Source organism: Tachyglossus aculeatus, chromosome 4 (assembly GCF_015852505.1).
Source record: "Tachyglossus aculeatus isolate mTacAcu1 chromosome 4, mTacAcu1.pri, whole genome shotgun sequence".
NCBI classification, from domain to species: Eukaryota; Metazoa; Chordata; class Mammalia; order Monotremata; family Tachyglossidae; genus Tachyglossus; species Tachyglossus aculeatus.
The window spans coordinates 115182070-115200588 of NC_052069.1; the positions used below are offsets into that span (position 1 = coordinate 115182070).

Sequence of the window (18519 nt, forward strand, 5' to 3'; positions counted from 1 at the left end):
CACCCTGCTCCTCCAAACCCGCCACTGGCTCTCCCGTGCCATTTCCAGCAGCGACATCCGCGCTCACCCGGACCCGAGCCCCGCTCGGACCCGGACCGTGGCCGCTGGCTCGCTGGGAAGCCGGGCGCCTGCACGAATACGCGGGACGCGCGGGTGACGAATGCACGCGTATTTGGCCGTGACGCTCCGAGCACAAGCTAGAGGACTCGTTACAGTCTAGACAGCGGAATTTCTACAACACAAACAACACAGTCACACGCAGGCCAAGAGGCTCTGCGGTACTTCCGTCGCTCGCCGCAGCAACTCACGCGGGCGGCAGCAGACACCAACCGGAGTCCGCTCCTCGTTCGACCGGCCGGGTAGAGTCCGGGGGAACGGGGTTACACTGCTAGATGGCCCCGGGCGGTTCTCTCGGAAGGACAACCTGCTGGGAATTCGCCTCCTGCTCGCTTCAGAAAAGGCGGGAAGTCGGAGAAACAGGGTGGGAGTCTTAGCTCCGAATTCCTCCTCCACTCCCTCTGACACCTGGGGCTTTTCCTGACCCTGGGGGGTCCCCTACCTCCTTCGGACCCCTTCAAGAGGAAGTCGCCATTAGGGGTGAGTGTCCGCGGCCCGGTCAGCGATCTGAACTGGCCGCCGTGGCCCGCACAGAAATCAAAATCGCCGCCGTGGAGGCAGATTGGCTCAACTCTCCAGGCCTTGGGGAGAAGTCGGGGGGGGGGGGGTAGGGGGAGGGATGCCGTGCCGCCTCCTCAGCGAGGGAGCCGCCCCAAAGGAAAACCGCGCTAGCCGCCACGGAACTGGACGGGTGAGGTATCTTTCTCGTCACCGGGGCTCGAGAGGCATGCGCTCCTGATGCAACTCGGCTACCGTGCAAACCCTGGAGAGTTGAGCACGGCAGGTGGAGGAGGGGAGAGAGCTGACGTGGAAAGGCAGGGCCAGGGAAAGGCTCTTATAAAGGTCAGCCTGGCTTTGCAATGTGCGGTCAGGCCCTCTCTGCTGCCCCGCGGCCTCCGGGCTGGCGGACCGAGGCTCTCCTGAAGCCACGACAGCCGTAAGCGAGCGCATCAATGGACTAGCCGCTGCAACTTCATCTGCCCTGGCCCGGCTCCATCACCCCACCTCCGGGTTTCTGTTCTGCCGGACGCCGCCCTGGGCGAGGCGGGTGTCGGGGACGGAAAGGAAAGTCGGAACCCACTGCCCATCCGGGGACGATGCCTCCAGTGCCCTCTGAGAAGATGCTGCACTGCTGAGGCAGGGAGGCAGGTTACAAGTCTGGGGGCGGCAGGACCCAAATCTTGGGGCTCCCCTGTCAGGGTTGCTGAGGGCTAGAAGAGGGCAAGTCTCGGGGATGACTGTTATTACCCTGTGCCCCGCCAGAACGAGAACAAAGACAAAGGTTACAAACAAAGTCTTGGCGCTTCAGCAAGCTTACGAGTAATATATTTCCTAGGTGCAGCATTACTCACTGAGAACCAAAACAATGTTTCTGCCTCTCGACGCATTTGAGTTCCAAAGTGCTCAGCCTCTCTTCTGAGGTTGTCGCCACCGCCCTCCGAGGAGATCGTCACGGGGGACCTGCGGAGAGATTCAGCTCTCACAGTGGAATGTGCGCTCTTGATGTTCACCCCAGCCCCACGATACTGACACCAGTATTCTTATATTCTGCAATTTCCCCTAACCCTCATCTACTTGAATATCGTTCTCCCCCCTTAGACCGTTAGCTCCCTGTGGGTAGCGTTCGCGTCTACCAACTCTCATATTTTCTTGCGTGCTTATTACTCGCTGTACCTCGATCTCGTCTATGTTGCCACCAACCTCTCCCTCTTCATATGACAGACAATGACTCTCCCCACCTTCAAAGCCTTATTGAAGGCACATCTCCTCCAAAACTAAGCCCTCATTTCCTCTTCTCCCATTCTCTTTTGTGTCACCCCGACTTGCTCCCTCTATTCACCCCCACCCGCAGTCCTACAGCCCTCATGTACATATCCATTATTTATTTATCTTAACATCTGTCTCCCCTTCTAGATTGTGAGCTCATTGTGGGCAGGGGTTGTGGCTACCAATTCTGTTGTACTCTCCCAAGCGCTCAGTACAGCGCTCTGCATGCAGTAATTGCACACTAAACGCAATCGATTGATCGCTTAGTACAGTGCTCTGCAAATAGCGAATGCTCAATAAATACCGTTAACTGATTGACCATGTGGCGAAAGAACTTGGGGGCAGCAGCTCAAATCCAAACCCGACAGATCCTTCCGACCAGGCTGCCCACTGGCACCTGCCACGGAGGCCACAGGGAGGGGAGGGGTGCCCGTCCAGATATGTGATAACGGCATATTGGGCAGGACTCCTTGGAGATGGTGTGCAGAGAAAAATCTCTCAGTCCAGAAATGGGGTGGTGAGAGTACACGTCCACTCTACTTATTTTGATCTGCGTCAAATTCAGTGGTTTGCACATAGTAAGCGCTTAATACCACCATTATTATCATCATTATCGATCAGTGGTATTTATCGAGCGCTTACTGTGTGCAGAGCCCGATACTACGCGCTTGGGAGAGTCCAACCCAGTCGGTAGGCACATTCCCTGCCCAACTTACACTAGTTTTAACTATTTTTACGTTTGTCTCCCCGGTTCGTCCTCTACTTCCCAAGGGCCCAGAGCAGTTGTCGTTCAATAGATGTGGCCGCTACCGCCCCAGCCCCAGGAATCCATCCCACCCCGGGTTTGGTCTGGGCCCAGGGGGGGACTCACGGGTCGGTCCTTGCCGCTCAGGCCGCCCGGGTCTCGGCTTCGATCTTCTGCTCCCCATGGAGGTTCTCAGGCTCCTGCAGCTGGGCCACGTTCTGCCGGATGGCGATTTCGGGTCCTCCGCCATACAGAGCGTTCAAATAGATCCAGGTCTCCTCCGAAATCTGCCCGTAGTCAGCCCCTGCCGAGAACAGCGGGGCATCCTCGGGTCACCCTCGGGCCGTCTGCCAGGGTCAAAGGACAGAGCAGCCCGCCGCTTGGTCGCCGTCCCACAGTGGGGAGGCCTGGGGGAAAGGGGAATTTCATTTGCCTGAACTCCCGCTCCGGGAATGGCCGGGATGAAGGGCCCCCATTCATCTCCGGATGGGCTCGGCGGCTCCCGGGCTCGGCGTGCGCGGGCCGCCCCAGGGAGACCCTGCCGTTCTGCTGGAGGCACAAGCAGACGCTTTTTTTTTTGCTGTTATTTTCAGAAGCTGCTATACTCCTCCTGCTTCAGACTGTGAGCCCCAGGCAAGACAGGGACTGTGACTGAACTAAATTGACTTGTATCATCTACCCCAGTGCTTAAAACAGTGTCTGACACATAGTAAGCGCTCATCAAGCAAAAACTCCTCACTCTCGGCTTCAAGGCTGTCCATCCCCTCGCCCCTCCTACCTCACCTCCCTTCTGTCCTTCTCCAGCCCAGCCCGTACCCTCTGCTCCTCTGCCGCTAACTTCCTCACTCTACCTCATTCTCGCCTGTCCTGCCGTCAAGCCCCGGCCCACATCCTCCCCCTGGCCTGGAATTCATTCAGTCGTATTTATTTACTGAGCGCTTACTGTGTGCAGAGCACTGTACTAAGCGCTTGGGAAGTACAAGTTGGCAACATATAGAGACGGTCTCTACCCAACAGTGGGTTCACAGTCTTGCCCTGCATCCACACATCCACCAAGCTAGCTCTCTTCCTCCCTTCAGAGCCCTACTGAGAGCTCACCTCCTCCAAGAGGCCTTCCCAGACTGAGCCCCCTTTTTCCTCTCCTCCTCCCCATCCCCCCTGCCCTACCTCCTTCCCCTCCCCACAGCACCTGTATATATGTTTGTACAGATTTATTACTCTATTTATTCTACTTGTACATATTTACTATTCTATTTATTTTGTTAATGATGTGCATTTAGCTTTAATTCTACTTATTCTGATGACTTGTCACCTGTCCACATGTTTTGTTTTGTTGTCCGTCTCCCCCTTCTAGACTGAGGGACCGTCTCTATATGTCGCCTTCCCAAGTGCTTAGTACAGTGCTCTGCACACAGTAAGCGCTCAATAAATATGACTGAATGAATGAATGAACAAGTACCATAAAACAAACCAACAAGCAGGGGTAGCGGAGCCCAGGGATTACTGTACAGGGCGGAGGCTGAACTACTCAACCATCTTGCCCCTGAGCCAAGAGGAGCTGGGGCAGGCGCCACCCTGGAGCAGGCAGACATCCGAGGAGACTGGGGGTCTGGCCTGGCCTCTTAAATACTGTGCTTTGCTCCTCTCTTTTTTTAATGGTATTTATTAAGTGCTTACTATGTGCCAGGCACTGTTCTAAGTGCTGGGGTAGATACGTGGGACATGGACTATATCCAAGCTCATTAGCTTGTATCTACCCCAGCTTAGAACAGTGCCTGACACATAGTAAGGACTTAATACCACTATAATATTGTATTACATAATATATATATATATATACTATAATTATAATGGTATTAAGCCTTTACTATGTGCCAGGCACTGTCCCACATGGGCCTCACAGACTTATCCCCCGTTTTACAGATGAGGGAACTGAGGCCCAGAGAAGCTGAGTGACTTGCCCAAGGTCACACAGCAGGCAAGTGGAGGAGCCAGGATTAGAACCCAGGTCCTTCCGACTCCTAAGTCCGTGCCGCATCCAGTATGCCACGCTGCTGCTTGTAACGGGCAGGGATCACGCCTGCTGATTCAGTCGTACTGTACTCTCTCCAAGTGCTCTGCACACTGTAAGCGCTCAGTAAATATCACGTTTTGTTTCTTGAGGTGGAAGAGCAAGGAGGTATCTGGGCTGGCTAAAAGAGGCGAGGAACGGGAACTGCTGATGGCAGCAACTACTTCCCACAAGCCAAGGAAGGAGGCATGAGACAGCAGCGGCCCAAACAACCGTGACGCTTAGGGCCGGACAGAGAGCGTGCCCCAGATCGGGTCATCCCCTTCTCCGCCGCGCCGCCTCCCCCGGGGTACCCACCTTGCTTGACCTGGATGTGACCTCCTCCCTTGAGCAGGGCTATCTTGCTGTTGTCGATGGGCCCCGGAGGCTCTGGAACAGAAACAGTGGCTCAGAGGTGGGGCTTTTGGGCTTTTCTTTAAAGGAAAAAAAAAGACCAGATAGCAACATTCCTAGTTCTGGGTGGTGAGTGAGAAGCAAGAAGGATGCACGAGTCCAACAGCCATCGCTGCACGGAGGGCACTATAATCCCCCAGGACAGCCATAAATCAAAGTTAAGGAGCGTGTACATATGTGGTTGAAAGTTAAGGAGCGTGTTTACAGATAGTCGAAGAGGGTGTCTACCCCACAGCCTACAGCTCCTTGCTTCCAGCTCTGAAGTAAGCCGCAAGGCAAGGCTGCCAAAGGCCAGGGAAGTAGGGGACCACGGGAAGCTGCTTGGCTCAGCAGAAAGAGCCCGGGCTTTGGAGTCAGAGGTCATGGGTTCAAATCCCGGCTCCGCCACTTGTCGGCTGTGTGACTTTGGGCAAGTCACTTCACTTCTCGGTGCCTCAGTTACCTCATCTGTTAAAATGGGGATTAAGACTGTGAGCCCCCCCCCCCCCACCGTGGGACACCTGATCACCGTGTAACCTCCCCAGCGCTTAGAACAGTGCTTTGCACATAGTAAGCGCTTAATAAATGCTATAAAAAAAGACTTGGAGAAGAACAAAAAGAATAACGAACAATGGCTACGCAATCACGGTGGACTCTGTGGGGTTTATGCGAAGATAGCCATCCTGTTCTCCCACAGAGAGGAAATCGGTCAGCCCACGGGTGGCAGAGCCCCAGAGCAGCCGAGACTCAACGCTTTCCCTGGCGCTGCATTGTGCTTCCTTGGGTTTACACCCCGGCACGATTCCATGAGGGCCTCGATTCCAGGCCCCAGCTGGCCTTTCACTCCTCAGGCTGCTTAGTCCTGACAGGGCCGGGGAGCTGAAGCCCATCCCCATCTCCCCCGGCCCCGGGAGACAAGCAAATCAGGCCGTACTAAGCGCTGGGGTGGAGACAAGCAAATCGGGTTGGCTGCAGTCCCCGTTCAATGTGGGGCGCACAGTCTCAATCCCCATTTTCCAGATGAGGTAACTGAGGCCCAGAGAAGTGAAGCGGCTTGCCCGAAGTCACGCAGCAGACAAGTGGCGGAGCCGGGATTAGAACCTTCTGATTCCCAGGCCCATTCTCTATCAATCAATCGTATTTTTCAATCAATCAATCGTATTTATTGAGCGCTTACTGTGTGCAGAGCACTGTACTGAGCGCTTGGGAAGTACAAATTGGCAACGTATAGAGACAGTCCCTACCCAACAGTGGGCTCAAAGTCTAAAATCGTCTACACCACGCTGCTTCTCGGGTTGTTCGAGCAATAGAGAACCGGAAGCCTCCAGTCCCGGGATCAGCGCTCCTGAAGAGGTCCTCGGGACCCCGTTTGATCACGGCGGCCTTTGGGGTTTCTCCCCTCCGCCCGCCCAACAGGCGGGCTCTCTCTCTACTTCTCCCTCCTTCCGACAAATGCCGCAGGACAAGCGCCCCGATAAAGCACCCCCCTCAAGGGCCCCAGCACCAGCTCCAACGGGCACTCACCATTGTCCTTCCCCTTGACGAAGGCCTCCCACTCTCGAAACCACTGCATGCTGATACAGTAGATGACGCTGGGAGACTCCTCTGCCTGAAATGCCTTGTTCAGCTGGCGGCGGGGGGGGACGAGGAATAGAGCTGCCTTGTTAGTCAGGATGGCATTTGAGGAGACTGGCCTTTCCCCAACAATTAAACCCACTGTGTCTCGGGAAAAGCGCCCAACCTCCCCAGACCTCCCTGCCCGGTCCCTTGGTCCCTTCCCTCTCCTCCCATCCCAAGCCATCAGAGAACCAAGCCAGACCCCCGGCAGACCCGAGGGAGGCGGCCAGAGAGCGGGACTGGCCGACGTCCCCTCCCAACCCTGTCCCTCAGCCAGGCGCGCACCTTGATGAAGGTGTCGATCTCGATCCGCCGGCGCTTCGCCAGGGCTTCGATTTCCACCTGGCAGACGGAGCACACGTACAGGTGGTTCACGGCCGGGCCGCCCCCAAACCTAAATCCGAGCCGGAGAGACGGGGGAAGCACAGCACCGGGAAGAGTGGTGAATGGGGAGGCGGGGAGGGAAGAAGGTTCGCAGCTGGGATTCCCGCACGGGGCAGGCGCGAAGCCACTCCTGATGAGCGGGACCCCTTGCAGGAGATCAGCTTGGCCCAAGACGACGGGGGTGCCCCCAAGAATCTCAAGAGAGGCCCCCAAAACCATGCCTCTTGGACCCCTCAAAGTCAAAACGGCAATACTGGGCTTTGAATCTGCTCCACCCGAGGGGAAGGAGGTGGAGGGAGTTTGAGGAAAGCACCCGACACGATGCAGGAGCCTCCCAGACAAGGGTGATGGTCACGCTTGGCTCTGGGGGAGGACGGACCGGGGAAACTGCAGCCAACTCAACGCGGCTGAGGAGCTGCGGGCGGGATGAGGGACTGAGCTCTAGCCTGTTGGCTGGACTCTGAGAGGAGCTCAGAGGCGAGGCTGCTCTCTTACCTGTTGTACAGATATTCCCACACGTTCTGGGGCAGGATGACCACCAGGTCATCGATGTAATGGTATTTATTAGGAGGGATGCCTGCGGAGATAACAAGCAGGGGCATTTTCAGAGGGCCTAGCGTGCGCAGAGCACCGTCCTAATAATAATAATAATAATAGTGTTGGTATTTGTTAAGCGCTTACTATGTGCAAAGCACTGTTCTAAGCACTGAGGGGAACACAAGGAGATGAGGTTGTCCCATGTGGGGCTCACAGTCTTAATCCCCATTTTACAGATGAGGGAACTGAGGCACAGAGAAGTGAAGTGACTTGCCCGAGGTCACACAGCAGACATGTGGGGGAAGCGGAATTCGAACCCATGACCTCCGATTCCCAAGCCCGCGCTCTTTCCACTGAGCCACGCTGCGTCCTAAGCTCCAGGGAGACTTGAGGTACAATAGATGTAAGAGATACACTGCTGCCCGGATCATCTTTGTGCAGAAATGCTCTGGGCATGTTACTCCCCTCCTCAAAAATCTCCAGTGGCTACCAATCAATCTGCGCATCAGGCAGAAACTCCTCACCCTGGGCTTCAAGGCTGTCCATCACCTCGCCCCCTCCTACCTCACCTCCCTTCTCTCCTTCTACAGCCCAGCCCGCAACCTCCGCTCCTCCACCGCTGATCTCCTCACCGTACCTCGCTCTCGCCTGTCCCGCCGTCGACCCCCGGCCCACGTCCTCCCCCTGGCCTGGAATGCCCTCCTTCCGCACATCCGCCAAGCTAGCTCTCTTCCTCCCTTCAAAGCCCTACTGAGAGCTCACCTCCTCCAGGAGACCTTCCCAGACTGAGCCCCCTTTTCCCTCTCCACCCTACCTCCTTCCCCTCCCCACAGCACCTGTATATATGTTTGCACAGATTTATTACTCTATTTTACTTGTACATATTTACTATTCCATTTATTTTGTCAATGATGTCCATCTAGCTTTACTCCTATTTATTCTGATGACTTGACACCTGACCCCATGTTTTGTTGTCTGTCTCCCCCTTTTAGACTGTGAGCCCGTTGTTGGGTAGGGACTGTCTCTACATGTTGCCGACTTGGACTTCCCAAGCGCTTAGTACAGTGCTCTGCCCACAGTACGCGCTCAATAAATACGACTGAATGAACGACTACGAGCCTGGTCCACAAAGAGCTTACGATCAAATCGGCTACAAACAATTCCCGGGTTCCCCAGGCCGGGAGCGGCGCCTTACCCCCGTGAGAGCAGAGGAAGGTGTGGTTGGTGATGGGCCCCGGCTCGGCAAAGGTGTTGAATTTGTTGAGCCACTCGCGGGAGATGTAGAACTGCAGCAGACTGGGCTCCTTCATGGTGGCCAGCGTCACCACCTGCTGCCGCTCCCGCATGGCCTCCTCGCTGCTCTTCCTGGAAAGCGGGGCGAGCAGGCCCGTGGGCGGAGGGCTCGGCGGGGAGCCAAATGGCCGCCCGCTCTCCTCCCCCATCTCCGCCTCACCTTCCCCCCGACCTGCCCCCACCTGTAGAACAGGACGTAGGCCTCTGCGTTCTGCACGACCGTTTCGTGGACCTCGGTGACGTACTGGTCGTCAAACTCGTACCACTGGCCGTTGATCACGTTCTGGCAGTAGGCGATGTAGTGGCCGCCTACGGCAGAGGATGGGGGGCTAGGGGGGCGGCAGGAAGCCGGATGATCGGGGCTTCCTCTCCTCCTTTTCCTACTACAGAGGAGGTCCGGGAGGGGGAATTGGAGAAGAAGCCCGCAGAGGGGTTGGCGGTGTGGAACTTGAAGAGGTCTGCTGATGGAGGGATGGTGTGGGGAATGAATAACAGGACTGGCTTCCTGAGAGACGGCTGGCGGGGAGGGGTGGGAGCTGAAGTAGCTGTGCTGTGGGCTGCTGCCAGTCTGGCCTGGAATACCCTCCCTCCTCAAATCTGGCAGACAATGTCTCTCCCCGCCACCTTCAAAGCCTTATTGAAGGCACATCTCCTCCAAGAGGCCTTCCCTAACTAAGCCTCCTTTTCTTCTCCCACTCCCTTCTCCATCACCCTGACTTAGTTTGTTCATCCCTCTCCCAGCCCCACAGCACGCGTGAACCTAATTTATTTATACTAATGTCTGCCTCCCTCTCTAGACCGTAAGCTTGTTGTGGCAAGGAATGCGTCCGTTTATCGCCGAACCGCACTCTCCCAAGCGCTCCGTACAGTGCTCCGCACGCAGTAAGCACTCAATAAATACGGCCGAACTGAGTGCTTACTTTGTGCAGAGCACCGTACTTGGCGCTTGGGACAGTATAAATAATAATAATGGTCTCTATTAAGCGCTTACTATGTGCAAGGCACTGTTCTACGACCGAATGAAAGAACGAAAGGAAGCGGCGGAGGGTGGCCTGACTTACTGCCCGCTGTGCCGTGGTGGCAGATGACGGATAAGAGGTCATAGGTAGTGATCTGAGAGACGCACTCCTTGGCAAGGAAGGGTCGCAGATCGAGCCCTTCCAAGGGGAAGGAGACGTGGCTGTTGATTTTGAAGGAGTACATGACTTCGTGCCGGAAGCGCTTCAGGTGGATGCACAGGATCTGGAAAGGAGGGAGGGAGACGGGAAGGGAGGAATGAAGGAGCGCCCTTCCCACCGAGCGGCCACTTGGACTTCCCAAGCGCTTAGTCCAGTGCTCTGCACACAGTAAGCGCTCAATAAATACGATTGAATGAATGAATGAATGGACATTCCGGCCCCACGGGCTCACACGGTCAGCCACTTAAATTGGAGGGTCAGCCGGAGCCCAGGTACTCGGATGGTTTTAGTTGCCCTGACCACAACCAGATTCTCCTTCTGCCCGCGGTGGCTGGAGATGGGCCCCATTGGGGCCCGCCGGAGTAAGGGCCAAAACTGCCATTTGGATGTAAATGAAACAAGCTCAAATAGCCAGCTAACGGTAAAACGGAGGACAAGAAGACAGTGAAGTTAAAATCCTCTCTTGGCGGAAGCTACGCTGGCAAATCCTCCGAGGGGAAGCAGGCTGGTCTCCGCTTGCCAGGCCACACAGCTTCCAATCCGGATTACTACCAGAGGCGGAAAGAGCCCAGGCTTTGGAGGCAGAGGTCATGGGTTCAAATCCCGGCTCTGCCAATTGTCAGCTGCGTGACCTTGGGCAAGTCACTCAACTGCTCTGGGCCTCAGTGACCTCATCTGTAAAATGGGGATTAAGACTGTGAGCCCCCTGTGGGACAACCTGATCACCTTGTAACCTCCCCAGCGCTTAGAACAGTGCTTTGCACATAGTAAGCGCTTAATAAATGCCATCATTGGTATTATTATTAGGTATTTTTTTTAATGCCCAAACCTGGCTTTCTTTTCTTACTAATGATATTTGTTATGTTCATAGATGTTCCAGGCCCTGCTCTAAGCACTGGGGTAGGTACGAGTTACTCAGGTTGGACGTAGTCCGTGTCCCACAGGGAGCACACCGTCTTAATCCCCATTTACAGATGAGGTAACTGAGGCACAGAGAAGTGATGTGATCTGCCCGAGGCCACACAGCAGACAAGTGGAGGAGCTGGGAGTCCTTCTAAGTTCCAGGCCCCTGCTCTATCCACTAGGCCGTGCTTCTTTCCCACTTGCGGGCCCTGAAGAATCCCATGATAGCTGCATTTTGCTTTCTATGGGCTTTTGGCAGGACTGGAAGCCCATCGATCTTACAAAGTACACCGAGCCTGGACCGGCGGGACAGAATTTGCTTTACTGGTATATGGTGAACACTGTTAGCAGGCGAATGTGTCCCCTAGGGCCCTCTGAATTAGCCCCTGTGGAGTGGACAGGGGAGGGGAGACCAGGTTTCCTCGTAATGCTTCAGAGCCAGACAATTGCTGGCCTCCTCTCTTCAGCTCACATTCCTGCCATTTCCCAAGAGGTCAGATCTTCCCAAGGGGAGATCTACTAGCCACCTCCTCCCCGCTCCCGCAGGAAATCATCATCATCATCATCAATCGTATTTATTGAGCGCTTACTATGTGCAGAGCGCTGTACTAGGTGCTTGGGAAGTACAAATTGGCAACACATAGAGACAGTCCCTACCCAACAGTGGGCTCACAGTCTAATAGGGGGAGACAGAGAACAAAACCAAACATACCAACAAAATAAAATAAATAGAATAGATATGTATAAATAAATAAATAAATAAATAAATAAATAAATAAATAAATGCTGGACACCCAGGGTGGAGAGTCACTCACCTCGGGCAGCCGGAGAACTTTACAGTACTTCACCCCATTTCGCAACCTGAGAGAGTGAGAGTGGCTCGGTTAGACGGAAAAGTCATCCAGGAGGGTGAGGAAGGGGTGGGGGGGAGGCGGCGCCGGAAATCAGGGTGGATAAAGGACGGGGAACGAGTCAAAGAAGGAGAGCGCAAACTGCGGAAGCTTGATAAACGCCCCTGATGGTGAGGGCGATGACAAGGAGCAGCCCACTCATGACGGGGGGGATGGTAGGATGAGCCATCCTTATTATTATTATCATAGCATTTTGTTAAGTGCTTACTATGTGCCGGGCACTGTGCTAAGCGCTGGGGTGGGTACAAGCTAATCAGGTTGGACGCAGTCCCTGTCCCACATAGGGCTTACAGTCTCAGTCCTTATTTTACAGATGGGGTAACTGAGGTACGGAGAAGTGAAGCGACTTGCCCAAGGCCACACAGCAGGCAGGTGGCGGAGCCGGGATTAGAATCCGTGATCTTCCGACTCCCAAGGCCGGGCTCTATCCGTGATGCCACGCTAACCCTGTTACCCCTTCAGCTGGGCACTGCCAATTGGCTCTCCGGGCCCAGACCCGCGTTAGACGAGCGGGTCTGAGAGCGGGAAGAGGGCAATGAGGGGATGAGGATGGGAGGGGAGGAAAAGAAGCAGCCAGAAGAGACGAGGGAGAGAGGCAGGAAAGAAGAAATAGACGATACACACTTACTTCTTACACCGTTCGCAACTGTACATGTTGTCTCCTAGGGAGAAAACATAAAGGGCCTGAGGTTCAAGGAAAGGGGAAAGTGGGATCTAGGAATTAGGGCTTAAGCTTGGAAGTGACTTTTCTGCCTTACTTTGTGCATACCTGGTCACCGCAGTGAAGTGGGAGGGACCATGGGAGTAAGCCCAGCCTATTCCTATTATTAGCCCAGCCTATTATTATTATCATTATTATTATTATTATTATTATTCCAGGCCACAGTTAGTGCCAAGTAAGAGCCCAGAGATGCTCACAGCGCAGAGGGGACCCTCTGCCCCCTCACTCGGGTTACAGCCAGAGAAGGTGGATTAATAATAAAAATGATGGTACCTGTGGGCAGGGAATGTGGCTACCAACGCTGTTGTATTGTACTCTCCCAAGTGCTTAGTACAGTGCTCTATACACAGTAAGCACTTAGTAAACTCCATTGATTGTTTCTGGAGTTACTGTTTTAAGCATTGGGGTAGATACAAGCTAATCGTGTCGGACACAGTCCCTGTCCCACATAGGGCTCACACTCTTATCCCCATTTTACAGTTGAGGGAACTGAGGTGCAGAGAAGTGAAGTGACTTCCCCAAGGTCACACAACAGACATGTGGCGGAGCGGGAATTAGAACCCAGGTCCTTCTGATTACCAAGTCCAGGCTCTATCCGCTAAGCCATGCTGCTTCTCCTGCTTCAGGAACCACAGATCAATCAATCATATTTATTGAGCGCTTACTGTGTGCAGAGCACTGTACTAAGTGCTTGGGAAGTCCAAGTTGGCAACATATAGAGATGGTCCCTACCCAACAGTGGGCTCACAGTCTAGAAGGGGGAGACAGAGAACAAAACCAAACATATTAACAAAATAAAATAAGCAGAATAGATATGTACAAGTAAAATAAATAAATAAATGGAGCAATAACAAGCAAAATAAATAAATAAGTAAATAGAGTAATCTCCTCCACAGATGGGAGGAGAACCCCGTTTCCTCCGAGAGAAAGAAGCACGGAAGCTCCGACCTATCGGATGCTGTCGCCACCTCCTGAGCCCATTGTTGGGTAGGGACCGTCTCTATAATGTTGCCAACTTGTACTTCCCAAGCGCTTAGTACAGTGCTCTGCACTCAGTAAATGCTCAATAAATATGATTGAATGAATGAATGCTGAGAACCCTGCCTTGGCTGCCAGGGGCCAGGCTGCCATTAGCATTGCTGAGCTGTGGATCAGAGAGCTGCTGAGGGATTACTTGGAGGCCATGAAGCGTTACTGTCCCCCTCTCCATTCCCCCATCTTACCTCTTTCCCTTCGCCACAGCACCTGTATATATGTATATATACTCTATTTATTTATTTATTTTACCTGTACATATCTATTCTATTTATTTTATTTTGTTGTATGTTTGGTTTTGTTCTCTGTCTCCCCCTTTTAGACTGTGAGCCCACTGTTGGGTAGGGACTGTATATGTTGCCAACTTGTACTTCCCAAGCGCTTAGTACAGTGCTCTGCACACAGTAAGCGCTTAATAAATACGATTGATTGATTGATTGACTGACAGCAGTCTCGGCAGAGTTTTCCTCTCCAAGTCACACTTACAGGCCTCGGGTCTTGGATATCTCAAAATAAAGATTGACAAAACAGCCCTTCGGAGGCTCACTGGCTAACTCCAGAAACAATCAATAGGGTTTACTGAGTGCTTACTGTGTATACAGCACTGCACTAAGCGCTTGGGAGAGTAAAAAATAAAAAAAATTATGGCATTTATTAAGTGCTTACTATGTGCAAAGCACTGTTCTAAGCGCTGGGGAGGTTGCCCCACGGGGGGCTCACAGCCTTCATCCCCATTTCACAGATGAGGGAACTGAGGCCCAGAGAAGTGAAGTGACTTGCCCAAAGTCACACAGCTGACAATTGGCAGAGCCGGAATTTGAACCCACGGCCTCTGTCTCCAAAGCCCGGGCTCTTTCCACTGAGCCACGCTGCTTCTCATACAACAGAGCTGGTAGCCACATTCCCTGCCCACAACAAGCTTATGATCTAGAGGGGGAGACAGATATTAATATAAATAATTTATAAACATGTACATAAGTGCTGTGGGGCTGAGGGTGGGGTGAATGCCAAATGCCTAAAGGCCCAGATCTAGGTGTATAGGCGACACGAAGGGAGAGGGAGTCGGGGAAAAGGGGCCTTTATTAGGGAAGGCCTCTGAGGAGATGTGATTTTAATAAGGCTTTGAAGGTGAGGAGAGAGGTCGTTTGGCATATGTGGAAGTCAATCAACCAGTCAATCATATTTGAGCACTTACTGTGTGCACAGCACTGTACTAAGCACTTGGGAGAATACAGTTTAACATAGTCTGTAGACACGTTCCCTTCCCACAACAAGCTTACAGTCTAGAGGGGGAGACTGGCATTAATATTAATTATGTACATAAGTGCTGTGGGGCTGAGGGACGGGTGGAAAAAAGGAAGCAAATCCAAGTGCAAGGGCGAGAAGGGAGTGGGAGAAGAGGAAATGAGGGCTTAGTCAGGGAAAGCCTCTTGGAGGAGATGTGCCTTCAATGAGGCTTTGAAGGGGCAGAGAGTAATTGTCTGTCAGATATGAAGAGGGAGGGCGTTCCAGGCCAGAAGCAGGATGTGGGCGAGAGGTCGGCAGCGAGACAGACGAGACTGAGGGACGGTGAGTAGGCTAGCACGAGAGAAGTGAAGTGAGCAGGCAGCAGTGAGGTAAGGGAGGAGGGGACAAGGTGATTGAGTGCTTTAAAGCTGATGGTAAGGAGTTTCTGTTTGGTGAGGTGGTGGATGGGCAACCACTGGAGGGTCTTGAGGAGTGAGGAAACGTGGACTGAACATTTGTGTAGAAAAAAGATCCGGGCAGCAGAGTGAAGTACGGACTGGAATGGGGAGAGACAGGAGACAGGAAGGTCAGCAAGGAGGCTGACACAGTAATCGAGAGGGAATAGCATACGTGCTTGGATTAACATGGTATCAGTTTGGATGGAGAGGGAAGGGTTGGTTTTAGCGATGCCGTGAAGGTTGAATAGAAAGGATTTAGTGACAGATTGAATATGTGGGTTGAAAGAGGGAGATGAGTTGAGATTAACGCCGAGATTAAGGTCTCGTGAGACAGGAAGGAGGATGGTGCTGTCTACAGCGATGGGAAAGTCATGAAGAGGACGACAGGGTTTGGGTGGGAAGATAAGGAGTTCTGCTTTGGACACGTTTAAGTTTGAGGTGTCGGCAGGATATCCAAGAAGAGATGTCTTGAAGCCACGTGGAAATGCAAGAGAAGGAGATAGGGATCAGAGCTGGAGATGTAGATTTGGAAATCATCCACATAGACATTGGTAGTTGAAGCCATGGGAACGAATGAGTTCTCCAAAGGAGTGGGTATAGATGAAGAATTGAGGGGGACCCAGAACTGAGTCTTGAGGGATTCCCAGAGTTGGGGGGATGGGAGGCAGAGGAGGAGCCCACCAAAGAAACTGAGAATGAGTGTCCAGACAGATAAGAGGAGAACCAAGAGGAGACGGTGTCAGTGAAGCCGGGTCGAATAATGTTTCCGGGAGAGGGGGATGGTCGACTGTGTTGAAGACAGCTGAGCGGTCGAGGAGGATCAGGATGGAGTAGAGGCCATTGGATTTGACAAGAAGGGGATTATTTGTGACCTTTGAAAAGTCAGTTACTGTGGAGTGAAGGGGATCAAGGAGGGAGGGGGTCAAGGAGAGAATTAGAGGAGAGGAACTGGAGAGAGCAGGTGTAAACAACTCACTCAAGGGATTTGGAGAGGAATGGTAGGAGGAAGACGGGGCAACAACTGGAGGGAGCCGTGGGGTCGGGAAAGGGTTTTTTTTTTGTTTTTAGAATAAGGGAGACATGAACAAGCTTGAAAGCAACAGAGGGAAAAGCTATAGGAGAGCAAACAGTTGAAGATGGTGGTCAGGGAGGGAAGAAGGAATGGGGCACGGGGTGAAGGGATGGGGTCAGACGCACAGGTGGAGGGGGCGGATTTTGAAAGAAGGCAGGAGATCTCCTCTTGAGATAGTGCAAGGAAAGATGGGAGAGTTGAAGAAGGGACAGGAGGAGGGAGGGACTGGAGAGATTTCAGGGACATCATGCCTGATGGTTTCAATTTCTTCAATAAGGTAGGTGGCCAGATAATTAGGGGCAAGAGATGGGGGAAGGCAGGGGAGCAGGGGGTTTGAGGAGGGACTTGACTGTCTGAAACAACTGGTGAGGGCAGTGGACATGGGAGTTAATACTGATGGAGAAATTATTTTGCCCAGCAGAGGAGAGGGCACAGAAAGCACTTGCGAGGTAGTCGAGGTCGGCCTGATAGCTGGACTTCCACCAGCAGCGCGCTATGTAGCTCGTGCGTAGGAGCAAAGGAAGTGGTGATCCCGGGGCTGTGGGCTAGTGCTATGAAATTGACAAAGGGATAGGAGAGCAAGTGAGGTGACTTCAGGAGAGAGGGTGGTGGTGTGGGCATCCATTTGTTTGTCAAGGGAAGGTACTTTGGGTACAGGGACTAAATGGGGTGTGATAACTTGAGAGTTGGATGGGGTCAGAAGATCAGAGGTCTCTGTGGGGGAACAGCACAGATTTGCAGGGTGGAGGTTGAGGTCAGATAGAGGGATTTCAGAGTTGGAGAGGGAAGAGACTGAACAGTGATTAAAGATGAGGTGTCCAGGCTTGTGAGTGGGCGAGATGGGGTGGGGCAGGAAGTCAGTGGAATTGAGGAATGATAGCGGGTGGCGGAAGGGTCATCACGAACACTTATGTGAATATCAAAGTCCCCAAGGATCAAGGTAGGGATGGAGAAAGAGAGAAGGAATGTGCGAAAGGGATCAAAATTGTTCAAAAATCTGGAAGTGGAGCCTGGGGAGCGGTAGATAACTGTTACCAGTATCTGGAGTGGGTGGAAGAAGAGGACGATGTGAGCACCGAAGGAAGGGAAAGAGAGGGATGGGGGAGGTGGAATGGTGCGAAAGCGGCTTCAGGGAGCGAGAAGGAAGCTGAAGCACCCCTCTGGAAGGAGCAGAAAGGGAGATGATGTCACCTGGGAAGATCCAGGTTTTGGTGATGGCGAGGAGGAAGAGTGACTGGGTCACGCCCGGGTCAAGGATGAAGGGAAGTTTTTCTGTCAAGCGGGGGATTCACAGGCCACGCTCGGCTGAGGCTGTTGGGGAGGTGAGAGGGAGGATGTGGGAAAGGGGTCGGCGGCAAGAAAGACGGTATCGGGGCACAGTGAGCAAAGCTGGCGCTGGAAGATCAAAGTGTGAGGGCCGGGCCGTAGCCGGAGATCAGTAAGGTGAGGAAGGAGCGGGGAGAACAGATTGTGATTTAAAGCCGACCTTAAGGAGTTGCTGTTCGATGCCGAGGTGGATGGGCAAACCAGTTATCCCCTGGCCAGTTCCGCTCGACTCACCCTTCAGCTCATCTGCGGCAAAAAATGCGGCGAGGCAATCTTCCAGGGTGACCACGGGGCCCCAAAACCAGCTGGGGATGCAGGACACCACAAACCTGGAGAAGGAAAGGAGAGTGGGCTGAAAAGGAGCGGTGACCTCCAAGGAGGTCACTTCGGAAGGAGGGTGGGAGAAGGTAGAGCCCCGCACAGGCTTCAGAAGAGCAGGATTGGACTCTGGCTCACCCTCACACCCCCAGTTTGGGGTTTTCTCTGCTGGGGGGAGAGCGGCGGGGGAGGAGGAAGAGGAGGAGGAGGAGGGAAGGCAACGATTCCCTGTAAGTGCCGAGGCTGCGGGGCTGCCACACACGTGAGGAAGAGTCCCACGTCTGAGGAAGTCCCTGGGCGCCCACAAAAGCACCAAGTCAGAGCAGTCTGCAGGGACCGCCTTCCACACGCGTCGTCAGCCGTGACATGAGCGGTCCCGTCCCCGCCGGGAAGTCAGTCCGACCCCCTCGAACTCCGCTGGGCGAAGACGCACGGGCCTAGGCGTCAAGCCCGGCCAGGTTTGGGTG

At 53.5% G+C, this 18519-nt stretch overlaps 1 protein-coding gene across 3 annotated transcripts in view; it reads right to left on the bottom strand.

Annotated features, from left to right (window-relative positions):
* Positions 1 to 1412: 1412 nt before the first annotated feature.
* Positions 1413 to 18519, bottom strand: part of USP20 (ubiquitin specific peptidase 20) — a 56629-nt gene continuing 39522 nt past the window's right edge. For all 3 annotated transcript variants that reach the window (XM_038744942.1, XM_038744943.1, XM_038744941.1), the window contains exons 15-26: positions 17969 to 18063; positions 12524 to 12557; positions 11800 to 11845; positions 9965 to 10145; positions 9086 to 9212; positions 8806 to 8975; positions 7569 to 7650; positions 6975 to 7083; positions 6597 to 6699; positions 4998 to 5069; positions 2756 to 2933; positions 1413 to 1578 (exon numbers count right to left, since the gene is read on the bottom strand). In XM_038744942.1, coding sequence (XP_038600870.1) covers positions 2773 to 2933; positions 4998 to 5069; positions 6597 to 6699; positions 6975 to 7083; positions 7569 to 7650; positions 8806 to 8975; positions 9086 to 9212; positions 9965 to 10145; positions 11800 to 11845; positions 12524 to 12557; positions 17969 to 18063 — 1180 coding nt within the window. In that variant the 3' untranslated portion in view covers positions 1413 to 1578; positions 2756 to 2772. The remainder of the gene's footprint in view (positions 1579 to 2755; positions 2934 to 4997; positions 5070 to 6596; positions 6700 to 6974; positions 7084 to 7568; positions 7651 to 8805; positions 8976 to 9085; positions 9213 to 9964; positions 10146 to 11799; positions 11846 to 12523; positions 12558 to 17968; positions 18064 to 18519) is intronic.